Below are 22,805 nucleotides of genomic sequence, written 5' to 3'. Positions count from 1 at the left end.
ACCATGTCTATGAAAGGCACTAAGAGAACTGTTATTTCATTCACTGTCTGGTGTTTATCTGGTTGACGGTTGGCTTTTGCTTTTACAATTCCAGAGAACATACCATAAACTTTCTTGGCTTGTTTCTGCTGACTTCCTGACAGAAGAAAATAAGATTTAATCTTAATGAGTTTACTTTAGAATGATATTTTTTAAAACTCTTATCATGTTTGAAACCATTCAGTTTATTAATCTTTTTAAAGAGGTACGAAGCCTTTATGAATATGAATATTTAAAAAAAAGTGGTCCTCAGTCTTAAGAGTTATAATTCTACCAAGCAAGTCAAGTATGATAAAAGACATAATAGGCTCTTTAGGTTAGGATTTCTGAGGCAATATTATATGATTATATAAAGACAAAATATATCCTGGCTAATTTTTTTTAACTTTGATTTGCTATCAAACTGACAGTAATCAAACACTAATTACTATAAAATTAAACTCCCAGATCAATATCTCATAGAAAAATTCACCATATGAAAAATCAACTACCTTCTATACCAAAATACAAATTAATTGTTTGGAAAAAGTTACAATTTCTTTTATGATTTAACTTCAAAAAATAATGACTACCTGTTAATAGAGAAAGAAATTAGATAACATTTTTGGCCATAATGTTTTTATATTTAGGTATATTACCTAAAACAGATACTAAACTCAAAGACATACAGACTGTCACATAGTTTGATCATGTTAATTAAACATTTTTATATCACCAGCTACAGTGAAAGTTTACCTGGAATTTTAAAAACAAAGTGATCAGCTACTACTCGGCAAGTTCTGCCTTTATGGATAAAAATTTTAGCCATGAAGTAGTAAAAGTCGATGGGAATAGCTCCATGATAAAAAATGATCAGTGCTGGCCCTTCTGGTATTTTTTCCATCCCATGAACTTCATAACCTGTTAGAAAGACAAAATACAGATACTTAAAATGTATTTAATATTAGTTTATTTATACTAAAGGATGGTTACTAACTCAGACACTCAGTCTTTCTTTCGGGAGCACAAGCCCCCCTGTTTCCATCCACTTTCCCCTTCCCTCCCTCCCTGAATATATCGGTCCTACAGTGGTTGGGTGGGCCGGCGTGCAGTAGGTGCCTGGGTGGAGGGTGGCCTGCGGTGGGTGCTGGAGCCCAGGCAGGGCGAAGAGGGCATCCGTACAGGGTGGCCCGGGATGGCGAGTCAAAACCCAAACGGTCACGAGAGCCCACACACAGGAGAAGAGTCTAGAAAGGGTGCTGGGGCCTGGGCGGGCAAAGGAGGGGAGCCATGTGGCATGAGGATGGGGGTCAGAGCCCGAGTGGAGCAGGGTGGTGTCCCTGAGTGGCAGGGGACGGTGGCAGTGATGGGAGACTGATTACACCCAGGGGGACTGATCAAATCAGTTTACATATTAAGGATAATGTCAGCCTGGTTTCTCACTGTTGGAGAAGGTTAACAGTCGCAAATACAGAAAAGGAGAAAACTAAAATCAACTCTGCAGCCGTAAGAGAACCTCACTCCCACCCTAAGGAGAAGCAGCAGCACGTTAGAAAGCTGAAGTCGCTCTCTCAGCCGCGTGGGAGGGAGGGCGGGCAGGTGCCACAAAGTGGGAGAGAAGAAAACAACCAAAATGTTAACAAACACTTAAAGACCGAATGTGGGCGAGCGCTAGGTGTTGGATCCCCGACAACCCAGAGACAAACAAGAGTCTGCACCCACTTCCCAGCCTCACGCAGGCCTCAGCGCATATGCACGAGAAAACCAGGGGCAGGGCAGGCCAGAGACTCACGGGAGACCCTGCTAAAGATTCAGAGAACAAAATCCCCCTCGCTTCCCGGAAGCTTCTCTTGTAAAAGCAAAACCTGGCCCAGGGAGAAGCGCAGGAAAGCCTTCCACCGCTTCTAAGAACCGGTACCTGCCAAAGGTACCTGACGCGGGCAGGGACAGAGTTCCACTCCCCCCCCCCCACTACTGAAGGAATAAACTACTTGGTAATATTTCAAATGGGCTCAAGAGAATGTTTTTAAAAACTAAATTTAATGATATTTCAAGATTCTGTATGTGTCTATACTTTTAACATTTCTTCCCAATTACCGAATTCTAATTCAAATAATTCAATTTACTTAGAACAGTCACTGAAGTTGTCTGACGTTATCCAAAGGATCGATTGTCCCATCAGATAAATTTTCCAAGAAATAAAGAATACTTCTTTCAGGGATTCTATACAGCATATTCCTGAGGTTCTCTCTTGTTTTCCAGAATACTTTTTTTTTAAAAAAAAAGAATTGAGAAATAATTGTTACTTAATACCAGGTCACCTGATTGAAAGTAGAAAAATTCAATGAATCAATTCATTATTGACAAAAACTAGAGTTTACCATCGTGCCACTAAACATTAAGCCCCAATATTCAACTGCGTCACTCGTAAAGCGTGGATGTGGTCATACCGCCCCTCACTATAAAAGCACCGGCAGATAATCACTCTGGTCAATGTCAAGGCCTTTTAGGTCCCAATTACCGATCAAGTGATGTCAGATTCTTTCGGTGTCACGTGGACTCAGGGCGCCTCCCTCCTCTGTGCTGCTCACGTGACCGTCTCTAAAGGAGCACTTCCTGTCCCATGTTTCCCTGTCGAGCAAAAGCAGAAATCCTGGGGCACGTTACCTGCTCCTCGCTCAGACTCTGTATTCCCCTGGTCACCAGCTTCTGTGCGTTTTACCTCCAGAAACTCTGAAATCTATCACTCCCTCTTCCCAGTGTTGGTTTTGAAGTGTGGCCCCGTCCTCTCCTGCCTACAGAACCCCAGTCCTGGGGATCTGATGGGCAACAGCAGCTCAGAGAACGCAATCGGGACCGCAGCTATCGCCACCGTCCGTCCATCCGCTGTCCAGGGACGGGGAGCCTCCGTATGCACACTTTATGCACATTTCGAGCGGTCTGGGCCCCTTCAATGTAAACAGCCCTACCCTTGGGACGATTGCGGTTCTCTTATTGGATGCCAAGAGATGCGCATTTATTTACCTCCCCTGCTCTGTCCCCTGAGCCTCTCCAGATTCTTTGGCGAGGATCTGAAGGTCACGGGAGCTCAGGTAGCCTCATCTACCTCCATAGCGATTCTTTACTATGTAAATGAGTTACTGCCCACTGGCTTTAGACATCAGCATCTTGAATCCAGATAAGGATGATCTTCTCCTAAGAGAGAGATCCTTTCTAAATTTGTCACCAATAATCCATTTTCAAGGCTATACGCCTACACACTATGGTAAAATAACAATACCATCCTTTTGAGTCTTCCTCCGGAAAGCACACAGAGGCAAACTACCTACAAAATAAAGTCAAACTCCTGAGCATAGCATTCAAGAGCCTTGAAAGCCTAATTTGTCTACTTCTCCAGGTTCATCCTTCCGCATACATCTCACCCATGAATGATTCATCTTCTGGTCCTGAATACACCCTGCCTTTTATTCAGTACTGAGGTGTGTGCATGTTTTAACCTAGGTAGTTTCCTATTAGGACTATAGCAATGAATCTCAGTTTTTCCATTCAACAACATATCTTGGACATCTATTTGATATACACATGTAGCGATTTTTTTTAATGACTTTTTTAATGGCTGTAAAGGATTCCATAATGAATTCCTATCACAGTTCATTTAGCCATTTTCCTATTTAGGGACCACTGGATTGTTTCCAATTTTTCAAATATTGGTTGCAATGAACCTTCATTTATATGCATCCTTGTGCACTGAATGTGTGAATTTATCACTAGACTGGTTGCTAAGACAGGTAACTGTTGATCATATGGTACACGCCCATTTTAAATGATAACAGAAACTACCAAATCATCCTCCTGACTCGCTACACTACGGTACTTTCTCACATGCACCGAGTGAGAGTTCCCATCTCCACATTCTCATCCTTTAATGTCAACATACTTTAATTATTTGCCAATCCTCTGAGTAAAAACGCTATCTCAGTGCAGTTTTAATGTGCACTTTCCGAATTACTAGTGGGCTTATGAATCCGTTATAATTATTGGCGTTTATATTTAGACCATTTTTAGACCACATGCTTAGACCACTTTTAAGTTGGATTTCTTTTCTTACTAATTTATTATTTTCTAAGCCATGTTGTAAATGACTTGTGGTGATCTGCCCCATCTTTTGATGTGTCTTTTAGTTCTGTCTTTTTTGAACAGTTTTTGTTGTTTTGCATCTTCTTTAAGACCTTCCGTAGTTGGAGATCATCAAATATTTTCCTATATCTTTTCCTGCTGATCTGGAATACCACTTTTATCATTTACTAAATTCACATTTCTGACTTTTTAATCTGTTTGATCTGTTTGTGATGATCCTTTCCCTGTACCAACGCTGTAATTTTAATCATTATAAATGTGAATGGTTTTGATATGCTAGGGGAAAACTTCCTCTTTTGTTTTTTCAAATTTGTCTTGGTTATTCTTGTTTGCCCTTTTATATGAATTTTAGACGTTTGATGAAAACGTGTTAGAAGTCTACTGAATTGGTGAAGGAACTGGGAGTGTGGGCTGCCGAGCAACATCTCTACTACGCTGAGACTCTCTATCCACTTCACCTTTTCTGAATTCCATTTGTAAAGTATACAGTTTCTCCATAAAGTTTTTACGTGTTTTTTGGTTAGATCTAGTCTCAAGTAGCATTTTTCCTTTCCATTTTAAAAATGATTATTGGTGGTATATGAGTAGTTACTAATTTTGTGTTTATCATACGCCCATTTCCCTTGCTAACTAATCTTATTAGTACTGATAGGTGGATTCACTTGGCTTTCAGGCATCTCTTCTCTTCTCGTCTCTGTACTTATTTCTAGGAGCTCCAGGACAATGTTAAATAGCAGTGGTGAGAGCCTCCTTGTTCTGGTCCCTACTTATGGGACTCGCTTTAATACTTCTCCACTTCTCCAATGTGGATCATCTTTGTTGAAGATTCCTGGTACATTCCCTTTATTGAAGTAGTACCTTTTAGTCTTCGCTTCCTAAGATTTTTTTTTATTATAACTATTGAATTTTATAAAACTACATTCTATGAGACTGACCTGCAAATCTCCTTTTTGTGTTCTCCTTCGTTTCAGTAGCAAAGTTCTGCTAGCTTTGCAAAATAAACTGTGTAGCTCCACATGTTTTCCTACACTCTCAAACACAGATGGGCATTATCTGTTCCTTAAAAGTTCAGTATAACCTGTGGGCTCTCGGCCCTTTGTGAAGGGAGGAGGATACAGACTGACCACTGTTCCAATTTATTTCATGATTACTGGTCTGTTCTGTTTCTCTCTCCTTCTTGAACCAATTTTGATCATTTCTTTTTTCCTGCAAAACTGTCTATTTAATTTTTAAACAAAATGGTGTGAAATAGTTACTCAATTTCTTTCCCACTCATTCTTCAAAGCCTTGTTCAAAAGTTACTTTCTCCATGAATAGTGCTTTCACTTTTGTCCCATAGAAACAAGAATGAACATTTATTGAGCATTCACCTGACAGGCACTGTATTGGATCCGTAATAACTATCTCATTTGGTCCTCACAGAATCCCTGCACTGATGAGAAAACCCAAGTAAGAAAAGCCCATGTAACTTACTTGAGGTCACACAGTGGTACCGCCAGGACGCAAGCCCACATGCATCTGACTCCACGACCTGTGCCCTTCCCCACACCACACCTCCTACTAGAGGTGTGCCCGTGCTAACCTGCACCTGTGATTTTCAAATGCTGGTTGCCATCACTCATTGAGTTATGCAATCACTTTAGTCAGTTATAGTCAGCATTTTGCTTTTTAAATAAGAGAGAGTAGAATAGAAAATAGAGCAGATCGCATGAAGGGAGTATATACACTTTTGATGAAATAGTATATACCTGTATGTATATACTGGGTGGCAAAATGCATTTCTTCCTAGCAATAAGAATCAAAACTTTGATAGCCTAAAAATATACCTTGAAAATACTAGGAATCTTGAACATAGTAGGTGTGTGAAGTTGAACTTAATAGTGACCAAGAAACAAGTGATGTATTTTAGTGCTTTCCAAATTATTGGAGAAAGATGCTCTGTAATGGTGATAGCTAACATTTGTTGAACTTTTATTATGTAATAAAAATTATTCTAAGTACTTTACATCAAGGCCCAGTGAATCCTTCCAACAACCCATTTTACAGAAGAGGGAAATGAAGTCCAGAAAAGTTAAGTATCTTGTTTGAAGAGAAGGGTTATTTACATAGTCTTAAAGGAGTTCTCCCAAGACATCTATCAATTACAAAGTAAAAAATAGCAACTTTGTGGTGGAGAAACCTAACAGACACCTCCTTAACCACGTGATCAAAGTCACCATCACCAATAATAAAACATGTCAACATCATGAACCTCGGATACAATGTGCTGAGAAGGACCCACCATCAGAGGGATTCTTATCAAAAATGCACAACTTCAATCAATTTATGGAAAACATCAGATCTAAATTAAGAGACAGTCTACAAAATCACTGAGCAGTACTCTTCAGAAGTTTGAGGTCATAAAAGACTAAAAAACCCTCAGAGATTGGAGGAGACGTGACAACCAAATGCAGGATGGGATCCTGGTAAAAGGACACTGGCAGGGAAACTGGTAAGATGTGAATAAAATCTGCAGTTTGGTTGATAGTATTATACCACTGTTAATCTGATAACTATACAAACGGTTATGTAAGATGTTAACATCAGGGGAAGCTGAGTGAAAAATAGGAACTCTGCACTATTTTTGCAACTTTTCTGTAATTCTAAATTTTTTTAAAATGAAGTTTAAAAAAATCCTAATTGTTGCAAAAGGAAGGGAGGAGGAGGAAGAGGGAGAAGGGAGGGGAGAAGAAATCAGGTAACCTGTCCAAGGTCCCCCCGTGGTGACTGGCAGGGCCTCGTTCGAACTCAGGAGTCGGACCCAGGAGTCCTTCCCTGGGGGAAAGACAGAGGAGGGGAAAGGAAACTCTTACCCAACTGAAGGACAGCGGGAATGTTCTCCTGAAATCCCAATTTAATTTTCCCATAAAAAACTCTACTACATATGGTTTAATTTATAGGATGCTTTACTGAATAAAATATGTCCATTTCTTTAAAAATTAATAGTAAAATGTGAAGTAAAAAAGTCAAAATTTTTATAGTTTAAAGGCTGTAAGCAACTTGAGGGCAGGGGCTTCACTGACAGACTACCTAGAAATGCAGGTATCTAAGAAATACCAAATTCATGTTTCTTGATGTAGGAGAATCAGATTTTTTTGAAAAATGATAAAGCACTTACATAATATACATTAGAGGGTAAAATTTAACTTCAAAACAGGAAACACTGGATAGATTCTTATACAAAGATACTTACAGTAAACCAGTTATAAACAAACAACAGCTCAATAGGTAAGTAAATTAGTTATAGGATTTACAGAGTCCATATAGTCATTATAAGTCATGTAAGGAGGCTCAGTGACATGAAAATACTAGTCTGCCACACAAATAAAAAACAATAAACACACAGAATTCAACTGCATGGTAAATTTTAGGTGACTATTATTTTCTTCTTTATTTTTACTCGCCACATTTTCTAAAATGAACATTTTTATTAGTTAAAAAATTCCTCTGAAGACTCTTTACAAAGCATAAATTAAAACTGATTTGACATCAATACGAAATCCAAATACACACACAGACGCCTTTGTGCGTCACTAAGGAGCAGAGTGAGGAAAATCATTTTAGAGAGCATCACTTATCTTACTAAAATACGTTAAATTATTATAAATAAAACATTAAAACATGGTAAGAACTATATATTTTACTTCCTCTGAGCCATAGGTGCATATTTTTAAATACCTCAGGAAAATAAATAATAAATACCTCAAAATTATATATGCTCCTACAAAATAAGTTTAACACTTGAATTTATCCACATTAAATCATGTCTCCCGAAACAGAAAAAAATTCAAATTCCTTACAACATATATTACCCTGAAGTATAGAGGGTTATAAGTGGGAGGGGGACATCGTTTCCCGAGTACTGTAAACGAGGCCACTGAATTTCTGTCTCACTGCTTTAAAGACAGTGAACGAGAGCAGTCCACATAGGCACGGTCTCTGGTCACGGAATGCTGAAACAGCATCCCACCTCCGGTGAACAACCACGAGCAGGTGTGAGAGTTGTACGGACTGGCAAGGGCATTCGTATTCATGGGTAAATACTAAGAATTCAACACATCGACGGCATGTGGTTCCTGTTTGCAAAGCTGCTGTCTGTCGACCGCTACACTCTGACCCTGAGCCCAACCAGGGACAAGCCTGCGGCACAGCACAGATCAGAGGAGCACAGGCCTGGAACCAGGAGTCAGAGGCTGCATCCTGGCCCTTCTCCCTGGTGTCCTGGCGTGCCTCGGGCACCTAACAACCTCGCTGTTCTTCAGTTTCCTTATGGGAAAACTGTAAAATGGAGATAACACGTGGACTCTCTTTACAGCATTATAAGAATTATAAGAACTGATGCACGTTAAGCATTTGACTGTAATGGACAGTCAAGTGCTCAAAAAGATTTGCAGGCATATGTAGGATTAAAATGACAACATGTCAGCTGAATAAGTCACACAGCAAACGGAAAACGGGTACATTTTGGTATATATATTATATCTAATTTAATGTTATTACTATTTAATATTATTTTTCATTTTTTAAAAATCTCTACACTGGGGAAGTCAAACTTATTTTGAACAAAATGGAAGTAAACGCAAAATAAAGCAATTTCAAAACAGTTTTCTATACTGTTTTAATTCATCTCTTACTCTCTTAGATTCTTAACTATTAATTTTTTATTTGAGCTTAGAGTAATAGTCTACATTATTACGTGGTTCTTTGTTTAATGGAAACTAGTGTGCTCAGAAAAAATCATTTTAAGAAAGACATATATATGCACAATGCATGCAAACAGGTAACAGGAAATAGTAACTATCCCTTCCATTATATTTTTCAATATTTCCTCAATCAACAAAATGAAAGGGTAACACGGTTTCAGCGCCACCCACACGAAAAGGAGCCCAAAACTCAAAGTAATCTCGCTTACCGTGCCAGACGGCCGCGTGTCCATCCCACAGCGTTGCCACCGTCTTCCTGGCACCGTCCCATAAATTATGAGAGTAAGCTTCTTTTAATACATTCTTCCTCTTATAAATGTGTAAGAAAATAATAGTAAGGTAGAGAAGAAAGATAGTAAAGTAAGGAAGTATTAAAAGTATGAGTGGTGTAAAAACCCACAAGAGATAGTTTGCAAAATTCCAGTAGTCCTCCAGTTGCTCCACACCAAACCATTCTTCAAGTACGTGGATCAGACAAGTCATGGAGGGCATGGAATCCTGTCCTGTCCCACAGGTTTGATTTTTGTCTATCATTTTTCTTTAGGTGAAAATGACAAATTCAGTCTCTTTCTTCGACATCATGGCAGGTCTTTAATTTAGCCACTAAAAGGGAAAAAATAATCCAAAGTTATTCTCTTCACAGCTGAAATGTTAAATGTTTTAGCCTACATGAATACTGTGTAGTCCTTTCTTAATACCAAAAATGAGTAGATTGTTAACAAGTTAACTTTGTTGCAGATTTAAATGTGAAAATGGGTTTCATTTGTGAAGAGTGTTGGGTTTAGCTATTGAAATAACTCACAAGCTACAATTACAAGAGGAAAATAAAGCTGATGAATGAAATTTCAGATTGATCTAATAATTTGACTTATATCTTAATGGATCATACTGAACGTTTGTATCTTAAACTAGGTTATGTTGAGATAACTATTCTTCATAGAAGAAAACATCAATATCTGATTCAATAAAAGTAACCTAATTCTTAGGAAATGATGACATACATTTTTAGATATTACCTTTTCCAAGCAAGTTTATAGAAAAGCTCTCTGTTCCTCTGACATTATACAATAATACAAATTTGTCAGTGTCATTTTTATCTTATAGTCACTAAAATTTCTCTTGTATCTTAAATGATTGAAAGAATACAGCATGGGGCTTCCCTGGTGGCGCAGTGGTTGAGAGTCCGCCTGCCGATGCAGGGGACAAGGGTTCGTGCCCTGGTCTGGGAAGATCCCACATGCCGCGGAGCGGCTGGGCCCGTGAGCCATGGCCGCTGAGCCTGCGCATCCGGAGCCTGTGCTCCGCAACGGGAGAGGCCACAACTGTAAGAGGCCCACGTAGCGCAAAAAAAAAAAAAAAAAAAAAAAATACAGCATGCAATTATTCTATGTCATTCTCTAAACCATTCACTTAACTTACCAGAAATTAGATAAATATCTTGTCCCAAGCTTCAATGTCTGTATTCTGAAAAACACAGTATATAAAAGGAAGAAAAATGATTTAAAAAAAGATAATCATTAATACCCAGAGATAGAATTTCCATAAAATAAATGGCAAGACACTTTCACCAATGTGTGACAATTATGCTTACAGCCCTATACTAATGTATCACAATTAAAAATTATACTCACACTACCAGTGCTTTTAGTGAGGACACCTCTATATACTGTTTTAGTTCCACACTATAAAGCCCCACCTGAGACACTTTTTAAATTCACAGCTCTAGAAACTTCGCTTCTTCAGAGAAAAAGTATGAAGTTAAGATGTGTAACAGACTCTGTCTCTTTTTAGTCATTGCCAGATAACGAGCTGATGGTCAGACATGATATTCGATGGTGCGGTTGCATCAGCCTCATGATCATGTTCTCCTACAGAAGATTTCCTGCTTCCATCACTATTTTCTCTGCTTCTGATTCTACCCTTAGAGATATTTTATCATTATTCCATACCATATAAACTTAATGAAAATCATCTCAAGTCCTTTGAGGATGAGGCAGGAAATGAAAAAATGAAAGAAAGGGATGGAGGGAGAGGGAGAGACAGATGTACAAGAGCAATTACATGTTGTCTTGAAGCCAAGATTATCTTGCTGATAACTAGCATGTTAGCAGGGCACAGAATTGACTTGTTCTTCCAGCGTTAGAGGATTTAGTCCAGTTTCCTTGTAACCAATAGCATTTATCTGTGAGAAACCTGGGCCTGTTACGGTAACAGAAGGTGGACACAGCACACATTAAGCCCACAACCTGTGTTTTATTTACATCACATTTTAATCAATCCATCTAAAGAGGCAAACTGCTAAAATTTACCAGTGTTTGATCATTTAGCGTGCAACAGAGCACGCTAAATGAGAGCTTTTAAAATGAGAGCTTTCCTCACAAGGATGGCTATATTCAAAAAAAAAAAGGAAAATAACAAGTGTTGTTGATAATATGGAGAAATTAGAACCTTCATACATTGCTGGTGGGAATATAAAATGGTGCAGTCACCATGGAAATCAGTCCTCAAAAAGCTAAACACAGAGTTACCATTTGACCCAGTAATTCTAGTCCTAGGTATACACCCAAGAGAACTGAAAACATATATTCACACAGATATCTGCATACAAGTGTTGACAGCAGCATTATTCATAATAGCCAAGAAATGGACAACCCAAATGCCCATCCACGGATGGATAAAAATATGCTATACCCAGAAAACAGAATATTATTCAGGCACAAAAAGAAATGAAGTACTAGTTCATACTGCAATATGCATGAACCCTGAAAACATTATACTAAGTAAAAAAAAGTCAGATACTGAAGGCCACACCTTGTATGATTCCATTTACATGAAATACCCAGCACAGGCTAATCCACACAGACAGAAAGGTTAGTGGCTGCCAGAGGCTGGGGCTGGGGGCAATGAGAAGTGACTCCCAATGGAAACAGAGGTGCCTTCTGGGGATAATGAAAATGTTCCGGAATTGGATGGTAGTGATGGTTGTACGACCTTGTGAATATACTAAAAACCACTGAGTTGCACATTTTTAAATGGTGAATATTACGATGAATTACATATCAACAGAAAGAGCTTTCAAATAGTAATACATTAAAATTTATGATAGCCTCTCAAATATGTTAAAAGAAGCTCTTCCCAGGCCTGAAAACCAATCATTTTGGTGATTTGACCCTTACTGCTTAATACAATTGTCCCAATAATCTAGTCTCAGGACTTCCCTGGCGGTCCAGTGGTTAAGACTTCGCCTTCTAAAGCAGGGGGTGCAGGTTCAATCCCTGGTCAGGGAGCTAAGATCCCACATGCCTGGCAGCCAAAACACCAAAACATAAAACAGAAGCAATACTGTTACAAATTCAATAAAGACTTTAAAAATGGTCCATGTCAAAAAAATCTTAAAAAAAAAATCTAGTTTCATTTCCAATTTTTAATAGGATTGTAAAATCTTGTGATTTTAAAACCTTCTTTAGTACCTCGCCCCACCCAAATTGGTAAAAGAACTATACCTCTTGTCCATAGTTATGTTCTGATTTATTACACACACTTAACACACACAGTAGAGCGGAGAGGGACAGTGCGAAGGCAGACACCCAGGGACAGGGGCTATGCGGACCACTCACAAGATCCTGCCGTCTGCTAACAGCGTCCAAGTGCTGCACGCAAGGACCTCCTCCAAAAATGATCAACCCAGATTTTGATTTAAAACCTTCCAGAACAGAAAACTCAAAAGGTGCCCTTTCCACCATCAGAACCGTTCATCGAAATGCTAAAAAGACCTTCCTTACACTTACTTCCCTGGAATTTTCCCCATAGACCTAGTTCTGTACCATTGAAACTCTTCCATTAGACAACCTCTTAAGTTTTAGGACAGCTATCACAAAGCTACAAAATCCTCTTTTCTAGTCAGAATCCTTATTAGTCCTTTCATCCACTCCTGGGACCTGGTTCCGTAACCTTTCACCACTCGGGTCACGCCCTGTGACTGACTCTGCTTATCCAATATGGAGCGGAGCAGGTAGAGTAACCCACCTGGGCCTGGGTTTGCTAAGATCTATAAAACCGGGATAACAGTAGAACTTAGATATACTACATTAGCTGATGGAGACGCCATGGAGACAACATCCCGCACGCAAGGGGGTAAGGAGAAGGCTGCTACGTTATACAGCGTGGTCTGGGAAGGTTTCTCTAAAAGGATGTTTGAGCAAAGACCTGAGGACGTGAGGAAGCAAACCGTGCGGGCATTTGGAAGAGAATTCCAGCTGAAAGAACGGTGAGTACAAAGGATGTGCACTTGGAGGGGTCAGCAAAGCAGTTGGGTTGAGGAAGAGGGATGGGGCGGGGCGGGGGGTGGGGCAGTCAGAAGTGGGGAGCACTGCAGAACTCTGTGGGCCAGCTTTCACCTAAGTGAGATGGAAAAGGCACCAGAAGGGTGGGTTCTAAATGACTGCTGTGTTGAGAATACATTGCACAGGGAGCAAACAGGAAGTTATTGCAGTCACTGAGATGAGTGATGAACAGGTGTGCCAGCGTGCGGGCTGTAAGACATGATCAGCTTCTGGATGTATTTTGAGGATAAAGCCAACAGGATATGCTGGTGAATGCATGTAGAACGTGAGCGAGAGAAGTCCGGTATGGCCTCACGGTGTCCAGGCAACATGGGTTTGTATCCTGGGAGGCTCTGCCACTTACTGTGTGACCCAGACAAGTTACGTAACATCAGTTTCTCCCTCTATAAAATGAGAATAACAACAGTGCCTTCCTAATGAGACTGTCGTGAAAAAAGCTCAGAAGAGTGCCTCCCACCATAAAGGCACTAAACAAGTGTTACTCTCATCATCATCATCATCGTTAGCCTGCTTGTGAGAGGATGGACTTGCCAGAGAACAGGTTTAGACACCCCAGGAATTCCTGGCCATCAGGAATTCAGGTCTGAACACGTTAAGATTCTACTGGACATCCACGTGGAGATGGTCAGAAGGCAGCTGGACACAAGCAGAGTTTAGCAGGAAGGTCAGGGCTAAAGAAATATACCCGAGATTCGGTGACATATAGACCAGTATTGAAAACCGTACAACTAAAGAAGGTCCCTTTAGGGAGTGAATATAAAATAAAAAAGTTTCCAAGACTGAGCCTTGGGGCATTCAACATTTTAGAAGCTGGGAAGCCAATGAGGAACCAGCATTCTCCTTCCAGGCGTGGCATCTTGGATGTCAAGGTAAGAAAGTGTTTCAGGAAAGGAGTCCTCAGCTGTTTCATGTGACACTTGGAGGTCTAGTAAGATAAAGATCATTGATCCTTGGATTTTACAACACAGAGGCACTGACAAGCCCTGATAAGACCGGTTTTGATAGAGTGGGGATAAAAGTCAGGTGGAGAAAGTTCAAGAAAGAATGGGAGGGAATGAATTGGAAATAGCAAATACGGACAACTCTTCAGAGAATTACTGTTGCAAAAAGGAACAGAAAAACAGGTGGGTATCCAGAAAGGAATGTGGATCAAGTTTGTTGTCTTACGATGAACAAAAATACAGCAGCTTTTAACACCAGTGATGATGTATCAATGAGAGAACGAGAAATGGAAGATGCAAGGGAGATTACTGTTGAGGCCTAGGCCAGAGGGGATAGAATACAGTGTATAAAAAAGAAGATGCCCCAACAAGACTTACATCACTCGGTTTTTAATTCATTTACTCAATAAATATTTATCAAACAAGTATGTAGTTTGTGCTCGGCACTATTCTAAACACGGGGGATATGTCACTAAATAGATGGTTATGAGAAAACATATGTAAAAGCAGTTAGAATACTATGCCTAGCACACACTAGCCACCTAACCAATGCTGGCTAACTAAATACAGATGGATGTAAACTCTTTTCATCCAAATTTTGGACAAAAATGTGGACCAAGACAGTGTCCTAAAATCTGTCACTAGAGAACTATCAAAGGAATTTAAATAACAAGCTTTTGAATTGATAAAATACTTACTTATGATAAAATGGGAAAATGGCCTTAGAACTCAATGAATACAACCTCTTAATTTTGTGGAAAAGTTAAAAATAGAAAGCCAAGTTGACTTACCCAGTTACTAAATTAATTCAGTGAAAAACCAAGAGCCAAAATTAAAACCCAGTCCTCCTACTTCCTACTCGGATTTTCATTATACTTCAAGTCTCTCTCTCTCTCTCTAACAGAAAGGCTGAAAATATTAAGATTGCAATTTCTATCTTCCCTCTACTTCTGCCTGGCTCTTCTTCCCCTCCAATTTACCATAGGCTGTATGTGACTCTCTACCACTGTATTTTAATCCAATAAAAACTATAATTCTTAAAAGATGTTTTGGGGGAGATATAATATTTTAGTTACCAAAATTCTAGGTTATTTCCTAACCCCTCCCCCCCAAAAAATCTCCAGTGAAACAGTCCTATGCATCACATATTTTCCCATCTGGAATTCACGTAACTTGTAAGAAAAAGTTGACAAGCTGAAATATCAGCATGTTGACATTGATGGCAAGGAACATTTACAATAACTAACTTTATAGATGTTTAAAATCAGAATATTTCAAAAACTAATAAAACAGGATTTTTTTGTTTTGTTTTCTACAAAAACTTAAGGAAATAAATCTATTCCTTTTTTTTTTTTTAACCATTACTGGTACTTTTAGCACCATGTATGGCAGCAGATTCATTTCTTACTTTTAGTATGTGAGCCACATTGAGGATGTGCTGAAATGCCAATTACAAGAAATACTCACTGAAATCCAAATTAATTTTCCATTTTCCTTTGTGCAGATTTAATAATGGTTCAACAGGGCTTTTGTACTCCGTTTTAGTGAGTACACTCTACTTCAAACCATCAATGAAAATGAAGTTTAATATTTCAGTTATGATATCTGGCAAACTCAACCATTTTATCTCTAAAGCAATATCTTTTGGATTTCAAGCTTCGAACTCTAGGTTCTGAGATGAATTACCTTTCAAGGTGGTTTTTTATGTTGTTGTTTTTTTTTTTTTTCAATCCTAGAATGTCCTTCGACTCCTAGCTAGAATCTTCCACTCTGTTTCATAATTATTGTTCCACCCTTATTTTCTTAACTATCCTCATCCCCAAATGTTAACACAACCATACTGGTGTAACTGTGCAGCAGTCTTATCTTTCTGAGTCACTAACATGAGTAAGGCAGCAGCAAGGATGCGGGAATAAACATTTCATTTGAACATGAACCTTCTACTTCCACTCACCAGTAAATGCGGCCAAAATATTAGGGGCCATTCTAAACGTCTGGATTTTATCTTAGCTCTTACATATTCTAAAGGAATGCCAAACCAACTCCAGCATCCATCGCACAAGCAAAGTCCTAAGTGCCCCGACAACCTTCAAGTTTGAACGTGCTTCAAGAGGAAACTGCCTGGGCGATCTCAACCAATGCCACGCACCAAACACTGATTGCTGTTTTCAAATCCAGCAGCGCTGCTCCCGTTTTCGACATCCTGGTTTGTGCACATGTATCCTTCGTATATCATCAGCAGCTGGAGGGCTGAGCCCTGTTTCACAGGCTGCAGACTCCGGAGACCGAAACAGTGCCAGGCGCCTCCAGAGTATGGACCTACCCGGACTATGACCAGCACAGGTGAGAGGTTGGATACCCACTTCGGTCCTTCCAGCAGTCCGAGGAAGCAGGTCCTACGAATCATCCCTATTTACAGATGCTCACAGCGAGGCCCAGGAGGGTTCCGTGGCCCGCCCGGGTCACACAGGCGGTATAAAGGGGCATCGACCAGGACCCCCGCCGGGACTGAAGGGTGTGGACGCGACCCCCTCCCCACGACCACCTTCGGCTTCACACAGTGGGCTCCATTCGCCTCCCTATCAGAGCGGCCCCGGGAAGCCCAGGGATCTGCAGGGAGGGGGGAAGGCACCTGGCCCCGACCCAAGTGGAGGCCGCACCCGCCGAACTGCAGTGTTTGGGGCTCGAGGGGAGATGCGGGCCGAAGTGAATGGGCTCGCTGTGACCCAGGCAGGGCCTTCCCTCCCGGCCACTCTGGGGAGCCGAAGCCCGAGTCCTGCGGGAGGCCGGGGACTCCGCGCGGCCGCGGCGCCCCGGCCCCCGAGGCTGGCAGGGCGCCGAGGAGCGCGGGGAGGCCCAGGCGGGGACGACGCACCTCGGGCAGCAAGCAGAGGAGGCTCGGCTCGCCCTCACCCTGCAGCAGCGGCGGGAGCTCCTCGGTGGCTCACTCGGGGAAGCAGAGGCACTCGAACAGCCGTTCTCCCCGAGAGACCCGGAAGGAAAAAGCCAAGCGCCGGCTGCACCCCGAGCAGCGTTGAATGTGACACCGCCCGTCGCCCCGTCCCTTCCTGTGTCCCCACCCCCGGATCCACTTCCGTCTGCGGCTTCTCTCGTGCTCCGGAGTGGGGTGCTCGTGGGTCCGTCCCTCCTCTGCAGCCGGGCGCGCCTCCAGTCCTGCCCTCGGTCCCCAGCAGCCGAACAGCGGCCGGGAGGCCTTCCCGCGCAATCTGCCGCGTGGCCGCCTCCTCTGAGGCGCTACGATGTACTGCGAGAAGTGGAGCTCCGTGGCGGAGATGTGTCTCTTCCTTGAAGACCTGCGGGAGGACTCCTGCATCCTCTGCCTCTGCTCCAGGGCGTTTGTGGAGTAAGTCGCACGCGGGCCTCTCGGTTTCCTGACCTGTAGGGGTTGGGGTGGCGATTGATCCCCGGGATCGGGGCCAGAGTGTCCGACCGTCGGGTACAGTGGTGCCTGAGAGAAAGGAAGAACCGTCCTCGGGTTTTACGGCGTGCTCGCCCACGGCCCTGAAGTGATGGAGTAAGTCTGCTCTGCGGGCTGTTAGGAGAGAATGTGGTGGCCCGTGTTTGTCATTTTACACTCGTCAACTGAGGGGACGGTCACAAGCTGCGGGGAAGTGAAATGAAAGCGATCTGGGATGTGATAGCACAGGGCGGAGGTTTGAAGATGAGTAACGTTTCTAGTTAACATCTTTTTTTAAACCTTAAGGTTTATTAAAGCACAAATGCACATAAATAGAACTTCTCATTACCCGGGAGAAAAGATTTAACTATAATCACATCAGTTTTTGAGCCGTGCTTATTTTTGGAAAATACTTGTTTCGGCCACAAATTGCGCTGCGTGGCAGACAGTTAGTGGGTAGGAAAGCACTGACTCAAGAATTGGATTTTAGGGATTTCTTAAAAAATATATATACATATATTAGGTGTGTGAGTTCCGCCACTTAATCCTTTTTTTTTTTTAATCTCTGAAACGGGTATATCTACCCTAATCCTCTCACTGGCTTATTGTTAGATCCAACTTGTGGAACTGAATTTTATGTGGTACTTTTAACATAGTTTATTTAGAATTATAGAATTAAGACAGAATTTAAGTTGGAAGGAATTCTTACTATTCGCCATGTGTTTTTGTGGAGTAATCGGCAAATTAATCCGGAAAAAAAATTAAGCGCTGTATTAAATTTAATGAAAAAATATTGTCGTTTGGGGACTTCCCTGGCCGTCCAGGAGTTAGGACTCTGCGCTTCCACTGCAGGGGGTTCGATCCCCGGTCAGGGAACTAAGATCTCGCAAGACACGGGGCTCAGCCAAAAAACAAAGCGACATACTGTCGTCTCTGTATTCATGCAGGCGTGTGTTCATTCAGCGAATTTTCTTTGTGCTCCGTCATGGTAGGTACTGGTTAGCACTGGGGTATCTGGCACAGCCCATCCCTACATCCTTAGTTTACTTTCTAGCAAAGGTGATCAATATTAAGACAGCCAGGTACGTAATTATTTGGTTAATTATAGTTGTAAGTACAAGATGGGAGAGAAGTGCCAGGTGCTCTTATAGCAAAAACCCAACCTTTTGCCATGGATCACAGAGATTTCTTAGAGAAAGTAGCATTTGAAAAGTGGCCCAAAAGGTGAGTGGAAATAAACCGGGATATGTTTGAGTGGGCGGAAGCATTCCCATCCAAGCAGAACTCTGTAAAAAGCCTCAAGGGAGCAAAAGAAAGCCTGTGAAAGGGAAACAAAATGACTGGGAAAGAAAAATAGAAGACAGGGTTGGTGAGATACGCAGGGTCTAGACATGCAGGACTTTGTAGAGGACAAGTTCAGATTTGCATCTCTGAAGATGCCTCTAGTAGCAGTGATGTGCGGGCCTAGAACGAATCTTGTGTACATACCAGCCAAGGCACATCCTTAGTTCTTAGCCTGCAGCCCATTTGAGTCTTGGTGCCGTCTTCATGAAGTCTCCTTCCCAAAAAGGAAAACGGGAGGGAATATAAGTTATAAAAAGTTGAGAAACAAGTACCTTACCTGTAGAAAACCATATGCAACTGGATTTCAATTAAAGCTGCTTTATTTAAAACACAATCGGGAGTTCCCTGACAGTCCAGTGGAACTCAGACTCAGCACTTTCCCTGCCGGCGCTGGGTTCAGTCACTGGTCGGGGAACTAAGATCGCGCAGCCAAAAACAACAACAAAAATAATTCAATTACCATATAAATCACCAGTTACGTTGCATTTAGTCTTTTTGAGCTAAAATGTGCATTCTTTTCATCACAGATAATTTCATACCTTTCTTAAAACTTGGAAGCTCTACTTCACTTTTTTAAACTACCTTCTAAGTTCAAAATAGATAAAGAGAAAAGAATGGCTTGGTCTTTTCCTTTAGATCAGTTACTGCTCAAAGTATAACCCTTTAGAACAAAAAGATCTTGGAGATACAGTCGTAGAATTGTCACCAGTAGTCACTGAAAAGTCCTTGGGAGTGGGAGACATGCTGGAAGCTCAGAGACTCGTGAGTATAACCCTGATTTTCTAGGTAGGGAAAAAGTCTGTTTCCAAACTCTAAGAACAATACATTTGATTGTTGGCCAACTTCAAATAGATTATTAAACTGAAAGTTCAGTACCATGTAGCAGAAAACAGAAAGTGAGCTTTAGCATAGGTGCCAAATAACTGCTCAGTAATTAAGAGATTATTTTCATACCTCCCCTCAAAGGCAGGAAACAGAACATAATATTGTAACTAATTTTTATTTTCTGAGGACATTACATTAACATACTGCCTTATGAGTTCAATAATTGGAGTAATAATTCTGTCTCATCTACACACTTAATTTTCTATACACTGTCTATATGAAGTGGACATATAATTACAGTGTTATAGGGCTGTTAAAAATAACCATTACAGGGCTTCCCTGGTGGCGCAGTGGTTGGGAGTCCGCCTGCCGATGCAGGGGACACAGGTTCGTGCCCCGGTCCGGGAAGATCCCACATGCCGTGGAGCGGCTGGGCCCATGAGCCATGGCCGCTGAGCCTGCGCGTCCGGAGCCTATGCTCCGCAACAGGAGAGGCCACAACAGTGAGAGGCCCGCGTACCGCAAAAAAGAAAAAAATAAATAATAACCATTACAGGACTTCCCTGGGGGCGCAGTGGTTGAGAGTCCGCCTGCCAATGCAGGGGACACGGGTTCGAGCCCTGGTCCGGGAAGATCCCACATGCCGCGGAGCAGCTAAGCCCGTGTGCCACAACTACTGAGCCTGCGCTCTAGAGCCCGTGAGCCACAACTCATGAAGCCCGCGCGCCTAGAGCCCGTGCTCCGCAACAAGAGAAGCCACCGCAATGAGAAGCCCACGCACTGCAACGAAGAGTAGCCCGGTTCCTGTCTGAGCCAGCTACCTCGGAGGTTCCCAAAGAGCAGTTCAGTGTGTCCGTCACTCCTACGTTTGTCAGTTAGCGTTCTCTGTGGAGCACTTTCCCTTCTGTCCCCGTTGTTTGTTCACTCCCCTATTTCTATTAACATGGACTCTGGACTGTTAATTTATTAATGGATATATTGTTACTATCATCATTTATTTTGGTGTTCCTTTCGTCTCAGATGGCTGGTGGGAGCCCCTTGAACTGACTCCTGAATCCTTTCGATGGGTCCCTGGTATTCTTTGAGCCCTTCCTAACCTTCCGGCACAATAATATAATTTTACAGCCTGCGCTCCAGCATGGACGTGCCATTTCTCCAAGGTGCCCTGGTCCCTTTGAGTGGAGAGCAGTGTTTAGAAACTAAGACTTGGGTCATCGTTGTGCTCATTGCTGCTGGGTGCTCAGTGCTTCTCCACCCTGGGCAGACACAGCTAGGCAGGCTACAAGCGCACTTCACATACATACACAAAGGTGTGTGTTGGAGCATCTTGGCTGTCGTTATCCTCAGTGCATTTACTTATTTGCTCGGTGTAACCAGTCTTGCAACCATATTGACCCTCTTCTCCATCTGACACCTTCATGCCCATACCCTTGGGCACTAGCGGGCACACCGTCGATGCCCTTCTGTGGCTGCCCCCGCGCCCCAGGCTTCAAGTTGCTGGGGGTCCGTGGGCATGCTGCCAGAGCACATCTGCACTTCATCCCCTCCCCCGTTCACTGTCCTGCTAAGTCACCACCTATGTTACGTTTTATAAAGTGTCAAAAGATAAATAAATGGGGGATATGAGATATATCAAGGACACAAGAATTTTGTTTTGTTGAATTTGTTGTTGCTCCCGTTAGAAGAGCGGTAGTAGCTATTACCTGCAGATGGCCTTGTTATGGCAGTTATGGTGGAGTTTATTACAGCTTAACTTACCGGTAGGAAGATAATAGCAAAATTCCCCCCCTTCCCTTTATTTTAAGTGTTCTGTTAGGTTTATTTTGCTTATGAAATTCTTATCTTAGTAAAGAAAAAATTTAGAAGTAGATACGTAAAGAAAAGTTCAACTATTCACTTTTTAAAACTCTGAGACTGAATTGTTTCATTTCGCTTTATGTTTCGGTTTAATAAAATAAGAACTTAATTTTATGTTAGTCCCCAAAACAACCTTAGCTCAGACCATGAATATCTTATCTACTAGGCAGTGGATAATTTGGCCTATTTGCAAATGGACTAGGGTCTGCGTGTCTAAAGGTGTAAGATAAATCTTTTCACGTTTATGCTCACTTTCTACAGCAAATTGAGAGAATATTTCACTGTTTGTATATCACAAGGAGGATCAGATTCTTTCCCCAGTATCCAGAACTGCCACTTAATTTTAATAAACTAGTAGTTATCGTTATTGCGTGCTTTGCATGTGATATATACCCAATGCTTTATGTGTGCGGTCAGTCCTTATTAGAACCCTGTGAGGTATGTATCATTACCTCTATATTACAGATAAGAAGAATGTATTAGCAGATAGCTTTTCTGTTTTTTAACCTTTTTATTAATCTATGCTGCCTTAAGCTTGTTTTTTCACTAAGTTTATAGTTTAATTTTTTTCAATATTGACTGTTTAATTTGCTTCACAGAGATCGGAAATTGTGCAATTTGGGATTAAAAGGCTACTACGTTAAAGACGATGGCAACAGTTCAGGTAATACAGTATGAAGCTACATAGCCCTTTTTTTGCTAAAACTAACCATGGTACTGTACAGAGGAGAGGCGGGAGCAAAGCAAGGAAATCACTTGCCTGGCCGTAGTTTGTGCAGCTGCCTTACTTGGGAGAGCTTTCTGGGCTGCTTGTGTGTGGCGGTTAAGCCCCGTTTCCTCAGGTCGGAGTTCCCTGGCCCTGGCTTAGGTTTTGGCTTGTTCAGGGAGGCCACCGAGGTATCAGAGCCACCCCGCGCTAACGGCCTCCTCGCTTAAATACCTCAACAGTTTTATATATAAACCATTCAGGATAGACTCCAAGTGAACGGCCACAGCCTTTTGGCTGAAGTAAAGAGGCCACAATCTGGATTAACTTTCCCAAATAACAAACAGAATTTGTTCTATGCTTTGAGCCTCACCTAGTTACCTGAAAACCATCTTGGTCTCTGTCAGACTTCCCTCTCCGGGCCCCATTTGTCCTTTCCACGCAGATCTTTCATGTTTCTCCAGACACGGGGAA

At 41.8% G+C, this 22,805-nt stretch overlaps 2 protein-coding genes across 10 annotated transcripts in view; one reads left to right on the top strand and one right to left on the bottom strand.

Annotated features, from left to right (window-relative positions):
* Positions 1-17,169, bottom strand: part of TMEM68 (transmembrane protein 68) — a 33,581-nt gene extending 16,412 nt beyond the window's left edge. Inside the window, exons 1-6 of one of the 9 annotated variants that reach the window (XM_079902379.1) lie at positions 16,505-17,163; positions 10,317-10,361; positions 9,298-9,500; positions 9,107-9,206; positions 775-939; positions 104-136 (exon numbers count right to left, since the gene is read on the bottom strand). In XM_079902379.1, coding sequence (XP_079758505.1) covers positions 104-136; positions 775-939; positions 9,107-9,206; positions 9,298-9,351 — 352 coding nt within the window. In that variant the 5' untranslated portion in view covers positions 9,352-9,500; positions 10,317-10,361; positions 16,505-17,163. Of the gene's footprint in view, positions 1-103; positions 137-774; positions 940-2,144; positions 2,187-2,685; positions 2,830-9,106; positions 9,501-10,316; positions 10,362-16,504 lie in introns of those variants that run through there. The other 8 variants (XM_079902376.1, XM_079902374.1, XM_079902373.1 and 5 more) reach the window with 8 other exon arrangements.
* Positions 17,170-17,302: 133 nt separating this feature from the next.
* TGS1 (trimethylguanosine synthase 1) overlaps positions 17,303-22,805 on the top strand; it is a 37,463-nt gene continuing 31,960 nt past the window's right edge. The window contains exons 1-2 of the mRNA XM_079902389.1: positions 17,303-17,545; positions 22,225-22,289. Of these exons, the coding sequence (XP_079758515.1) occupies positions 17,442-17,545; positions 22,225-22,289 (169 nt within the window). The 5' untranslated portion in view covers positions 17,303-17,441. The remainder of the gene's footprint in view (positions 17,546-22,224; positions 22,290-22,805) is intronic.

The sequence above is a fragment of the Stenella coeruleoalba genome (genome assembly GCF_951394435.1).
Source record: "Stenella coeruleoalba genome assembly, chromosome: 17".
Taxonomy (NCBI): Eukaryota; Metazoa; Chordata; class Mammalia; order Artiodactyla; family Delphinidae; genus Stenella; species Stenella coeruleoalba.
Note: the sequence above shows the minus strand (reverse complement) of the source record. Positions and strands in the feature narration are given on the sequence as shown.